General features: G+C 61.0%; 1 protein-coding gene across 1 annotated transcript in view; it reads left to right on the plus strand.

The window, feature by feature from the left end:
• Positions 1 to 12,969: 12,969 nt before the first annotated feature.
• MOB2 (MOB kinase activator 2) overlaps positions 12,970 to 13,458 on the plus strand; it is a 78,856-nt gene continuing 78,367 nt past the window's right edge. The window contains exon 1 of the mRNA XM_026482892.4: positions 12,970 to 13,069. Coding sequence (XP_026338677.1) covers positions 13,053 to 13,069 — 17 coding nt within the window. The 5' untranslated portion in view covers positions 12,970 to 13,052. The remainder of the gene's footprint in view (positions 13,070 to 13,458) is intronic.

The raw sequence follows: 13,458 nt of genomic DNA on the forward strand, positions 1-13,458 counted from the left end.
AAAAGTGTTCCTTCCTGAGAAGCCATGGAGCCTCCAAGGGTCTGAACAAATGCAAACTGGCAGTTGGGTGTCCTGTTCTCCAGACAGGGGCACAGAGGCTGGCGGGGTCCTGGACAAGCAGGCTGATGGCCAGCAGAGGGTCACAGGGGTGCCTCGTGCAGCCAGCATGAGCACTCGGGAAACAAAGTTCTCCCTCCCAGTGGACAGGGCTCCTCCAGCCGAAACACCGCCCCCACCCCCTGCAGCAATCTCAGCCTTTGTCAGGGGGTGGGGTCTAGGCCAGCAAGGCAGTCCCAGGATCTGTTCCTGGACCTGGGGTTGGGGGGGGTCTCCAGACGCAAGGTCATCTCTGAAGAAGTGGCCAGGCCCTGAGGATGGTGCTGGTAGCTTAATGGAGGTGAGGGGAAGGGAGCAGTCCCCACCCCCCACCCCGAGGACAGAAACAGAGCTAGTCTCCATCAGGCAGGACAGCACCAGGCTGAGATGTGGGGGCCCGTGCCCAGAGCCCTGAGGAGGTCTTGGCGGGCTGGAGGACAGACAAACGTGCTCCCTTGCCCAAACGCACACAGGCCACAGGGCAGGGTGATGCCAGGGGTGGGTCTTTGCCAACAGGCAGGTGCCTGGGGAGCCCTTCCAGCCTTTTGAAGCTGAGCAAATTTTGCAATGACCCCGTTCCCGGGGACCACCAGGAGAGGGGCTGGGAGTGGCGTGGTCTCAGGCAGGAAAGGGGTGGGTGGAGAGGGGCTCCCTGAAGTTGGATAGGACCAGAGCAGACTGGGGTTTCCGTGAGGGACCTTCATTCCAGAGGGAAGAGGCAGAGGCCACCGTGGGCAACCCTGTGCAGCCCCATGGAAGCCTTCTCCCCGGCTCTTTGCAAATACCAGAGATGAGACCAGAGCAGCAGGGGCCCTTCCTCAGGGCAGCCCAGCGGGTAGTTCTGGGAGCAGAAGGGAAGGTTGGTTCCCCGCCCCACCCCCGTCTTGAATTAGGGGCCACCTCCTCTAACCCAGCTCCTGTGCTCCCTTGGCTCCTCTGCTGCATCTGAGCCCCAGCCAGGGGGCGATCCACCCCACCCAGTGTGCACACCTGGGACCCAGCAGGCCAGGTAGCTGCCCAGGCGGGCGTGGTGGCACCCTTGGCATGGGGCCGGCCTAAGCCAGACTCAGCCTGACGCAATTGGCGGACGTAGCTATAAATAGCCAAGGAGAGCTGGAAATAGAAGTGGGGGAAGAGGAGGGGGAGGGGGCTGGACTCCTGGAGCCCGTGGAGAGGAGAAAAGGCCCGAGTGCCTGACGCCAGAGGAGGAAAACAAAGCCCCGTTCTAGAGTGCCCCACCCCCACCCAGCCCGTCTAATGGGGTGTTTGCATACAGAAACAGTTGGGGAAGAAGGGTGAAGTCAGAACCCTGCCTGCCCAGTGCAGGGGTAGTAACCAAGGGCGGGGGGGGGGGGGGCGCTGGCCCTTGATTGATAAGGGTGGGGACCTGTGCTGGCCACAGCTCCCTGTCTTCTGTCCTAGGAGGCTGAGTGGCCCCCCCTCCTGATGCCCAGCAGGAATGAGATTCTGTGCCTCTCCCTCCTCCCTTCCCAGTTTAGCCCCCCCCCCCCAGCACAGGAGCCCCCTCCAACACGGTTCACACAACTCCAGGGACTGAAACTAGCCTGCCCAGGCTGGGCAGGAAGGGGGCTCCACTAGGTACGCCAGTACCTGCAAGGTCCAGCAGGAATGTCCTCTGGGCTCAGAGGCACGGAACTGTCCAAGGACACACTGCAGCTGATGGGGAGGCGGGGGGGGGGGGGCGGTATTTTCTCTCTTCCACCTATTTATCTGGGGGTCTGGGGACTTAGTCCAGGGGCCCCACAATGTGGCCCAGAGGTGAAAGGGAGAAAGCCAGGGCCTCCCCCACCATGATTTCTGCCCAGGTTCCTACCCGGAGACACTCCCCCCAGGCGCCTGCCCCTCTCTGCTCCTGATCTCTGTTGGGGGTCAGCCTTGGAGACAGAGTGGGCAGCTGGTGGCTGGGGGACAGGCGTTAGGGCTGATAAAGAACGAGGGGGTGTCCCGACCGCCTCTGATAAGGCCTGTCCCCTAGAGTCAGCCCTAACGGGAAACCGCAGGAGGGGCAGGATTGGGGGCATTAGGGCCGGGTGGGGGAAGGGACGTTGGACGTTCAGGCCCTCATCTCTCCATGCAGGTGGTTGGCTGCCCCGCCCTCCCCGAAGCTGGAGAAGGAGGCGGGTGCTCCGCCAGTGGGAGAATGGGCGCGGTCCCGCTGGGGTGGGCGGGGCCGCCGGGATGGGCGGTGACGTCAGCCCAGGTACAGGGGCGCTCCGTGCCCCGCAGCTGGACCGTGAACAGCCGGCCTCTGGGCTCCCTGAGAAGTGCCCCCACCGTACTCTGACCCCCAGGTCGTCCTCCCCAGAGGCCAGATCCCGCCCACCGTGCCCGCAGTGCCCGCCAGCCCCAAGCTCTGAGGGTCCGGAGGTTGGGCGCGGTGGGTGCGCCGCGCCGCTCGCGATGAGCTCACCCCGGGAAGGGCCGCGCCCACTCCCAGACGCCCGCCTTCCCGGCCCGCCGCGGCGCCCTTCATCCTCAAAGCGCCGCGCCAGCGCTCGCCCGGGATCCCTCCCCTCCGCGCGCCCTCGCCGGCCCCGGCCTGGAGTGGAGGGCGGGCGCGGTGAGCACCTGCTCCGCGTCGGAGCCCGAGGCCATCGCGCCCCCATTCCGCGCCCCAGTCCCGGCCCCAGGTGGCCAAACGTCTGTTGGGCAGGGAGGGCCGAGCGTCCCCCCACCCCCAGACTGCCTTCCAGACCCGGGGGTCGCAGCGTGCGTCCTCCTGGCCTCGTGCTCTTGTCTGGCCTGGTTGGCCCCCAACCCCGCGCTCCCGGAGCCAGGAGGGCAGAAAGCAGCCCGGCAGCGCCATCTGCTGCCCGCGCCCGCGAATGGGGGTGCAGCCGGCGGAGGGGCCCCAGCCCCTGCAAGGCCCACCTGCCAGGGTTTGGGTCTCCGGCGGTCTCGAGTCCCGTGGGTCCCACCTGCCCCTCTTCTGAGGCCCTCCCCTTGGACCACCGGCACCGTCAGTTGCCCGAGTTGTGCTCTGGGTCTCCAGGCCCCACAGGAAGGTCAGCCACACCCAGGGCTTCAGGGACACCCTTGTGCAGTCAACAGCCCAAGCTGTATCGGAGTTCATCCTTGACCTTCAGACCGGAAATGCCAAGCTGCTGGGTGCCGTCTACAGTCTAGCTGGATCTCAGCGCCTCCAACTGTCTCCTCTGCCCCACACCTTCACTCCACCCCTCACCCCTGCAGCCCTAGTAAACAGGACTGGCTCTGGTTCTTGACTCCTACCTGTCCCCCCACCTCTGCACCTCTCACCTGGGTGGTTCCATCTACCCCCACCGCCACCCACCCATCCTCCAAGGAGCTGTCTACAAGCACCCTTTTTCTCTTCCTGGAAGGTGCCCCTCCCCTGGTCTGCCCCCGGGCTCCATGCTCTCAGTGGTGTCCCCCAGCCCTAGACGCAGGGCCTCGCATGCGTCCCCTCATTGCTGAGGGGACATACATGCTTGCCCGCCTCTGTTGGGGGTCTGCCTCTGTTCCCTGCTGTCCAGCAGGGCCTAAAACTGAGAGTCCCCTTCTCTGCCTCCAACCTCATGTGGGATTCTCCCTGTGTGTGTCTATGTCCAAATGTCCCCTCTTTATAAGGACACCACTCATAGGAGATTAGGACCCACCATCTTAACTAATTTCATCTGTAAAGACCCTATTTCCAAGTGAGTTCTCATGCTGAGGTTCTGGGAGTCAGACTCACGCCTATCTTTTCTGGGAGGCGCGCCATTCAGCTTATAACAAGTGTCAGTGCAGGGAGGGAGGGCGGTACCCACGCCCACCTCAGGACTATGAGGGGAGGCCCCTCAGCCCTCTTTCACAGACCTGCTCAGCAACGTGCCTGGGTACAAGGCTTGGCGGCTGTGGGTCCACAGGTGGCCTCCAAGGCTGACTGGAGACTTTGCAGATCAGAAGTAGATCCGGAAAAGCCATCAGGGGCCATGTGGCCCAGGGCTTCTCACCCGGCCACCTTTCAGGGTCACCCGGGAGCACCGATATATGGCGATCCTGAGGCCCCACCCAGACCTACAAAGTCCGACTCTAAAGGGGGACAGGGCCCAGGAATCCCTCCAGGGAGGGCAAGTGCCTCCCTCCCAGGGCCTCGATGTCAGTCTGTGAGGTGGGGGTGGGGCAGGGAGAGAACAGCACTGCCTTATTTGCTGCTCCCACATTTTGTGATTTTTTTTTCAATTTACTAACATGTATTGTAGCACCCCTGGTGCTGGGGATCTGCATAAGATAGACCCCTCACCCCCAAAGCTCCCCCAGTCCCCCAATACAATGGAAGATGAGTGGCAGGGACGACTTGGCATGCCACCACGGTGATATCAGTGGTTCCCGTGACAGGTCTGCGCAGGAAATGCCACTACTTGAAGGAAGTAGTGCCTGGAGGAAGGGGCGTTTGACAGAGGCCTTGAGGGATGAGCAGAAGCTCTCTAGAAGGAAGGGCACTGCAGGTAGAAGGAACAGCAAGTGCAAAGCCCTGTGATGTGAGATAGCCTAATAATTCAAGCAACACAAGTGCTTTATTGACCAGGCATCTACCCTGGGCCAGGTGCTCTCTGGGGCACAGAGTGGGGTTAATGTGGGGAGAAGGATGGAATTCTGTCCTGAGGGTAAACAGCGCAGACCGGGTCAACACCTCGGAAAGGGTTGCTAGACGGCTGGCAGCACAGAGCCAGGGAGGAGAGGTCGTTCCCCTGTGGGGTAGAGGCGGCAGGATGGGTGGTGGGTGATACAGGAAAGACGATAAGGTTCTAAGGTTCGAAGCCGATGGCCAAGAAGAAATTCTTGAGATGTCTTTGATGCAAAAAGGTGATTTCATTGAAGCACAGGGCAGAAAGAGCTGCAATGGGGTCATGGGGAGGGGCCCATTATATACTTTCAAGTTGGGAGGGGGTTAGGGACAGCATAAGTGCCTAAGGAATTTGGAAGCAAGGTTTCCAGGACCTGGAGGGGGCTAGCTGTTGCTGGGAAAATGTCATTTATTACCGTCTAATAAAACCTTAGTCACGAGACCCTTTAGATGTGTATCGGTGGGCCATCTGCTTGAGGGATGATTGCCAACACGTATCTTGGGGGGTTTAGAGATAAAGGAAGTTTCTAAAGGAACTTTTATGCATTAAAGTAGACTTACAGGATCCTGGCGGAGGGGGAGCTCAGGCTAGGACTGCCTTTTGCCCTTAGCAAAGTATTCACATCACGGAGGCAGCTGAGTCCCGAGAGGAAGGTCACTCTGCCTGTTTCAAGGACTTGTCAATGGACTGCAGGTAGTAAAGACATTTAATAATTTTTCTTTTGCCTTTGTTTCCCACATTACTGGGCACAGACGGAAGGGCAGCTCCTAACCCAGCGGGTCGGTGACTTCCCTGCCCGGAGGTATGGCCTGCCGGTGACCCTGTGGGGTTGGGTAAGTGGTCTCGGCCTTCCAGGTATTCTCTCCACCCGAAGTGGGGCTGGGGGCGGGAGCTAGCAGGGGGCCTCATCTGCGTCTGGAAGGACAGTTGTGAGGATTGCCGGGAGAGGTAAGGAGGACTAGACATTGTGGGGAGGAGGGAGCACTGGCGCTTCCAACCAGGCGGGACAACCCAGGGGCGGATCGGAGACAAGACCCCCCCCAAGCGGAATTCTCCGGGAAGCGAGGCGGGGTGGGCACCTCCCCAAGGCAGGGAGGGGGCGGGACCCCCAGGGAGGCGGGATCCCCTGGGAGGAGAGGCGGGGTGGGACCCCCGGGGTAGGTGGTACGGGAGGCAGGGGAGGCAGGCCGGACCAGGGAAGCGGGGCCAAGGCGGGATCCCCGGGAGGCGGGAGGCTGGCTCGATAACGCATCTTCTGCAAGCCGGAGCCTTCCCACCTTCTCACTTTCCCTTTCTGAACTCTGGTCTAGAATGGGGGTCCTGGGGCCAGGGCCGAGGCTAGGGTGAGGCAAGAGAGGCACCCAGGCAGCCACCACAACCCGAGAGCGAGCGCCTCCTCGCTCTCCGTGCCCTGCCTGAGACTCCCCTGTGGAGCCGTCCGGGTTCCTGCCCGTGCTGGGGGCCAGGGTGTCCTTTAACTCACACGTGGTCACTGACCCTGCTCCACAGGGCAGCTCCTGCTGCGATCTCTAGTGCTGGCGGAAGGCTGAAGACCAGCGCCGCAGCAAGCTGGAAACGTCGGGCAAACCCTCACGCTGTCGTCGTCGTCTTCTTCTTTTCTTAAGATTTTATTTATTTATTTGACAGAGAAAGAGAGTGAGAGAGCACAAATGGGGAGCAGCAGAGGCAGAGGGAAAAGCAGGCTCCCCGCTGAGCGGGGAGCCCAATGTGGGGCTCGATCCCAGGACTCCGGGATCATGACCTGAGCAAAGGCAGACGTTTCACCGACTGAGCGCCCCGCACGTTCATCTTCTTTTGAAAAATTGGGAGACCTGGCAGCGCTGGGCGTGGGGTCCTAGGCAGCAATAATTTGGAGGAGAACATCTTGGTCTTGGGGGCCATTTGCTAATGGGATGTGTGAAAACTTATACGGAGACACTTATCTTGGTGAGGTCATTTCTTGCCGACCTGGGCTGGACGGCAGAGCAAACAATAAAATGGAAGGTGTGTCATGTGTGCTGTGGGTCATGTGATCAAGGAACCACCCCTGTTGTGGTTTGAATTACATGTCCCACAAAGATATGTGGAAGTTCTAATCCCTGGGACCCGTGAACGTGACCTTATTTGGAAAAGGGGTCTTTGCAGAGGTCATCAAGGTGAGCTGAGGCCATGAGGGTGGGCCCAAATCCAATGACTGGTGTCCGTATAAAAAGAGGGTGGTCTGGAGGCAGACACAGGCCCACCAAGGGAGAAGGCGGTGTGAGGAGGGAGGCAGAGACCGGAGCGAGTGAGGTGCCTACAAGCCAAGGAGCGCTGGCAGTCACCGACGGATGGAGGTGTGCGGACTTCTGGCCGTGGGGACTGTGGAGGAAGACATTTCTGTTGTTCGCAGCCACACAGCTCATGGTCATGTCTTAGAGCAGCCCCAGGGACTACTACAGCCTCCCACCCAAATCCCAGTCCGGTTTTTACAACGGTTAAGTCTGCCCACACGCAAGTCCCCGGAACGACAGCCCGTGTCTGGGGGGGAAGGGGAGGGCAGGCGCTGGCACAGCCTCCGAACTTAAGCATAACGAGGAGCCTTCAGACAGTGACGTCATGAATGTAAAAGGCCCTACTCTTCTTCAAGCACTGGCCGCGTCGGTCAGGATAAGCAAGGTGGCTTTCTGGAGCAGAGGCTCCGCTCGTCACTGGTTCTCAGGGGGTCTCTGCTGGCCAGAGCTTTGACCTTGGCTGCTGCAGTCATCTGCATGCTCTGGGGAGGGAGGCTTGGAGGAGGCTCTGGAGGAGGAGGAGGGGACAGCTGGAATGAAGGTGTGAAGTGGGAGGGTGAGAAACCTAGGAGCTGGAGCAGCTGGGCTTCTTGCCTCCCGGGGTGTAACATGGACCAGTCTGCGGAGCCGCACCTGGAAGACGGAGCTGAGGGCCCCCACCTGGAGGAGCCTGGTGCCCGGCTGCTGCTTAGCATCCCAAAAGTGATCCCAGGTGGTATTGAGTATGAGCACCCCTACCGATGTCTTGGCCCTGAGCTCTAGTTGCCCCATGGACACGGATCCTCCCCCTCTGCACCTAAGCCAAATGCACCCCCAGGGGGCTTGCTGTTCTCTGCAGGGGAAGGGGCTGAAGGCTGGCAGTCTCAAGGACACTGTGCTGTGGTTGCTCTGGAGAGACCCTCGGCAGGTTGCTCTGCTGAGGGGCCGACGTCCACTGTTTCTCAAGCCCCGGGGAGGAGAGCCCCACTGGGAAGCAGGACAGAGTGGGAAGATGGGGGGCTTGGGAGCAGGTGGCTCTGGAATCCCCCAGCCCGCTGAGGGACTTTGGACAGTCCCCACCCCTCTAAGAACCTCATTCTCCTGCCTGGCAGGCACTGCCCAAATGGTGTGCGGTGTAAGTTAAGGAGGCCAGACACGGCAGCCAGGCCACTGCGGGTCTGCGGGAGGGCGCCGCGGGTCTGCAGGAGGACGTTGTAGGGCCTGCGGTGTTTGCTGATGCCTCAGGAGAGACAAGGGGGCCACCAATCACCAAAGCTCTCCTGGGATTGGTGTCCCGCAGTACCCTTCCCAAAGCAGACTCCCAAGCTTCTCAGACAATCAAATGCTGACCCTCGGCTAGTCCTCCCTGCTGCCCCGGCACGGCTGTCGCTCACCCTCAGCCTTACTTGGGATTGTACCAAGGGACCAGCTCAGGAGGCAAGAGGGGGCCATTGTTCTCCAGCTCCAGAGTGTAGGACAGTGTGTGTCACGAGGCCCGCCCTGTGCCAAGGCCTTCTGGCAGGGCAGCTGAGCCCCACGAAGGGATGCTCTGGACTGACCCACACTGTGGGGAGGGGCCCACTGGAGGGTGATGAGTAAGCCCGCGGGACAGGCAGGGTCAGTCGAGACAGAGGCAGTGAAGGAGGAGAGAGGGCCCAGCAGGGAGTCAGCCATGGAGGGGAGACTCATCTTTGCCGCGTCCTGGCCATGCATTCACCCTTATGCCGAAGTGTCATCCTCCACCCCATGACAGAGGACAATTTCCTTGAGGGGATTCCTGCAGGTCCCCATCTGGAGCAAAGCATAGTTGGGAAAACCCAGCCCCGCTTCCCAGTCCAGGAACTCCAGGCTGGTACAGCCCCTTGGAATCGGGGCAGGAGGCAGTGGTCTGGTGAATGAGCTGAGGTTGAGGACTGGAGCCGAGGGTTAGTAACAAAGTAACACAAACTTGGTGACTTAAAACAACAGAAATTTGTCATCTCACAGTTCTGGAAATCAGAAAACCTTAATCTTTGGTGTGGGCAGGGCCGGTGCCTCCTGAGGCTGTGGATGAGGATGGGGCCCAGGCCTCTCCCGGCTGCAAGCTGGCTGTCTTCTCTCTGTGTCTCATCTCACGGCCTTCCCTCTGTGCTCTCCGTTCCTCCCCGCTTATAAGGACACCTGTCATAGTGGGTTAGGTGCCCACCCTAATCTCTGGGTCCTTATCCTGACTAATTTAATCTGCAATTACCCTCTTTACAAGTCAGGTCCTGACTTTCTGAGGTCGTGGGGAGAGAGGGCAGCCCGCATTCCGTGTCCCTGTCATTGTGTGACTATGTCTGACCTATTATGTGTCTTTCTTCCTGTTTTTTCATCCCCTGCCTGCTCCCAGTAGACCGTAAGCTCCATGGGGGTAGTATTTTGCCTGCTCTATCTACCCACCGTATCCTGCGCACGTTACGAGTTCCTGGCACGTAATCGGCACGTGGTACTTATTTGGCAAATGAATGAAGGAATGGCAGGCAGGAAGGGCTAATTGAAAATCCTACATTTCTAGCTCCTTGCTCAAATAGACTGCAAGCAGCACCTCATCTCCAGAGAAGTCACAGAGGTGAGCGCCACCATCCGAGACCTGAGAGACGCAGAGGACAAGGCTCCCGTCACTCTCGGACGTTGCCCGTGCAGCAGATGGAGGCGTGTCGGTGATGGATCGTGTGTTACTGCAAGTTTAAAAACATGATGACTCCTACCGCGGCTCTTCCTCCAGATGCAATGCCCTTCCTGGAGCGAGTCAGCACACTTATTATCCCGCCGTGGGTCATGCAGACACGCCCCGCCCCATCCCATAAACCGGGAAGCCGGCAGCAGTGCGCTGGCCTTTGGCGAGACCAGTGATGTGCCTCCACCTCGGTGCCACAGGGTCAGACGATCGCTGATGTTTTCCACCACACTTCAGCGCACACCAATTTTCACGGCCCCGGCGTGCCTCGGGGTTTCACACCACTGCACCGTGTGATGACGTCCTGCCCATAGGCCACGGAGCCCGGAACTTAGCGATGCTCCAGACACTGATAAAATACACCTGCTCGCCGGAGGGCTCGAGCCCCCGACAATTTAGGAACCTGAACACACCACGTGAAATTTCTGGGAGCTCAGTGGTCTGGGAATGTCACGACCTCCTCTGCAAAGTTCAGGACAAGTTTTTATACCTTGATCATCTTAATACCAGGAAGAAGACATACGTTTTTCATGATTGTATCAATTAGGCAATTGCCTTTAGCTTCAGGTAACAGAAACAGGAAAGAATAGTGGCTTAACCGAGATTTTTTTCAGTTAAAAGAAGTCCAGAGGCAAGAAGTTCGGGACTGCTGTGGATGTTCCAGAGTGGTGGCAGGAACCTCAATTCTATCTCTCTGCTCTGCTGTCATCAGCGTGCCTCACAGCCTGAGATGGCTGCAGGATCTTTGGCCATCGCTTGCCTATTCTCAGCAGAAACCAAGAGACTGGACTAGGGCTTGGGGTGGAGAGGAAGTTCCTGGAAGCCACCTGACAACTTCTACTTCCACCTCACTGGCCACCCTGTGTATGGGAAGCTGGGAGAAAGAGGAAGTAGGGAGGGTAAGGAAGAGGGAGAGAAGAAAATGGAGGAGGAGAAAGGCTCTGGACACAGGGCGGTCCCTTTACCATCTCTGACCGGTGCTCACCGATCGTGCTGTTCTCATCCAATTAGCGAGGGGCCGCAGAGCAGACCGGCTTTGACTGTGCCCCAGACTGGGAAGGGTTAGCCGTGGCTGCAGCACAAGTGGTTCCACCACCCGCCACGTAGGAGCCCACTGGTCCAGCCGTGCTTGATGAGGTGCAGACGGCGGCGAGCTCTCATACGAGAGAAAGATAGGAGGGCCCCAGGGCTTTGGAGCAAAGCCATATCCTCTTAAAACATAAATCGTGATTCTTGAGAGGCAAGTTTCAGCTTGCCGCTGGGCACCAGTGCAGACTGTATATTAGACCACAGGCTATCACATGCCCATGTGATCTGAACTGCCCATTGTGGACTGGGCGACATGGAGCCATAAAGTGGGGTGTGCCCAGCGATACACCATCATCAAGGGAAAGGGGACCGACCTTGAGCCCAGGTAAATTGCCATGAGCGGGTAGGTCAGACTCCTGATATGCCTCGTCTTACTTCCTGCCTCCTCACCTTCAGCCTACACCTGCGACCTCACCAAATTTCTTATGACACGTTTGGCAACATTATTATTCCCATTACACGAAGACACTGAGTCACAGGGACATTAAACAACTCATCCCAAGTCACCCAGCCAGTAAGTGGAAGAGCGGGGATCTGACCCCCAGACTCTGGAGGGGATGTAGGATTGCTGGTACACAGTGGGGGCAGGAAGAGAGATGGGCGGAGCCTGCAGCGCTTCCTGGGACCTCGATGCCCAGAGTACCAGGTAATGGATGGTTGCGGCGGCCGGATGCAGGCGGGACACCCAGAGCTCATATGCCCGGGGAGCGATGATTGGGCCACTGTACTAGGTGGAGATGCAACTCGAGGAGCGGCTGGCTGAAGGCAAAGGCACGAATATCCACCGCAGCCCCTCGACCGGTTGTAGAGATGAGGTCCCTAGAACCATCTGCATGCGCTTCCTCTCAGAGATATTCCACAGGAAGCGAATCGTCCTCTTCTTTCCATGGTCTTTCCTCGCTGCTTGATCAGATGGTCGGTGGTAAAGTCTGCGATATCACCCCACGAGCTTCTCAATCGCGAAGGCCATACAGGGAGAAGAGATCTCGGTGGATCCTGGCGGGGACCGGCGAGCCTCGGGCGGCCTGGCAGAGAGGGTGAGCCGCGTTTCAAGGATAGACGGGGCAGGTGCATAGGGCGCGCGGAACTTTCCTTTCCCGCTCTTCTCAGAAGCCCAGGTGTGGGGAGAGCGCTGTTCCGTCAAGGGGCAGACGGGGGCCGGGGCGGCGGCTCCACTCGTCCCCTCCGACCTGGCACCGGCTCCCGAGAACGCTGTCCTGGGCAGGCGGGCTCTGCCCCTTCCTCGAAGCCGCCTGCACGCGTCCGGCCGCCGCGGCGTCGGAGGGCGCCCAGGCTCCAGCGGGGGCTCCGTGCCCCGCGCCCCGAGAACCCGAGGACGGCGGCTCTGGCTCCCTGCTGCCCGCTCTCCGCCAGGACGGCTCCCGCCCCCGAAGGCCGCACCTCTCTGCCCCGGGCTGGCTCCTTCCGTGGGGAGGGGAAGCCCCCAGACGTCTGGGTCGGCACGTGTCCCGGGGCGCTCTGCTGTGGGGACGGCGGGAGGGCAGGGACTCCGACCCGCCCGAGAGGCCAGGGCTCCCACGCCCGGTCTCAGAGGTCCTCCAGCTCTCCGGCGGCCCACCGTCCGTCCCGAGTCTGCACGCAGGCGAGGCGGCAGCAGGACCCTTGAAGGGCTCCTCCGAGAGTGAGGGGGGCACACTGGGCACAGGGGCACCGTGCAGGTGCGGGGGACATGGGGGGACAGTCCGGGGCCAGCCCGGGTGTGACTGGTCAGCCTGGGGCGTGAGGGGACTGTCTGGGGCGTGAGGGGACATCCGGGATGTGAGGGGACATCCGGACTTGAGGGGACATCCGGGGCGTGAGAGGACTCTCTGGGATGTGAGGGGACATCCGGGATGTGAGGGGACATCCGGGGCGTGAGAGGACTCTCTGGGGTGTGAGGGGACATCCGGGATGTGAGAGGACATCCGGGGCGTGAGAGGACTCTCTGGGGTGTGAGGGGACATCCCAACTTGAGGGGACATCCGCGGTGTGAGGGGTCAGCTAGGGTGTGAGGGGACCGGACGTGAGGGGACATCCGGGGCGTGAGGAGACTGTCCGGAAGCGGGGCGCGGGAAGTGGGGGGAGGTGATGGAAGGGGGACAGGTGGAGGAGGCCGGAGAGGAGGGCCCGGCTCAAGATCCAGGTTGGGCTGGTGGGGCCGCGGAGGCCGCCGGGACTACGTTTCCCGGCAGGCGGCGCGCGGTCGCGTCACTTCCTGCGGCGCCCGCGGCGCGCGTGTGGGAGTGTGCGAGCGAGTGTTTACTTCCGGCCGCCGCCGCCGCCGCGGGCTGAGGGCCGAGCGTGTCGGGCGGCGGGCCCCGAGCAGCCATGGACTGGCTCATGGGGTGAGTTGGGCGGCCGGGCGGGCCGGCCGGGGCCGCGGTGGGGGGCGCGGGGCGCGCTGCGGGCGGCACCGGTCAAGGGCGTCGGGCCGGGGCGGAGTGGGCTGGGCGGGCGAGGGGCGTCTCCTCGGGGACGGGGTCGCGGACGCGGTCGCAGACGCGAGCCGCTCGGAGCGGGGCCGGGGCCGACCTGGGCAGGACAGGCGCCCGCGCAGAGCCGCCGGGGGTCGGGCGGCCGGGGACGTCGGGCGGCAGCCGCTCTCGCCGGGCGCCGCGGGGAACTGGCTCTGGAAGAAAGAACTTTCACGCCGGCCGGGCACAGTTCCTCGGAAGCGAGGACGAGAAGCCGGACGGCCCAAGTTTGCTGGCACGGCCGCGGGGCTCGGGGCGAG

Source organism: Ursus arctos, unplaced genomic scaffold, assembly GCF_023065955.2.
Source record: "Ursus arctos isolate Adak ecotype North America unplaced genomic scaffold, UrsArc2.0 scaffold_23, whole genome shotgun sequence".
Lineage (NCBI taxonomy): Eukaryota > Metazoa > Chordata > Mammalia > Carnivora > Ursidae > Ursus > Ursus arctos.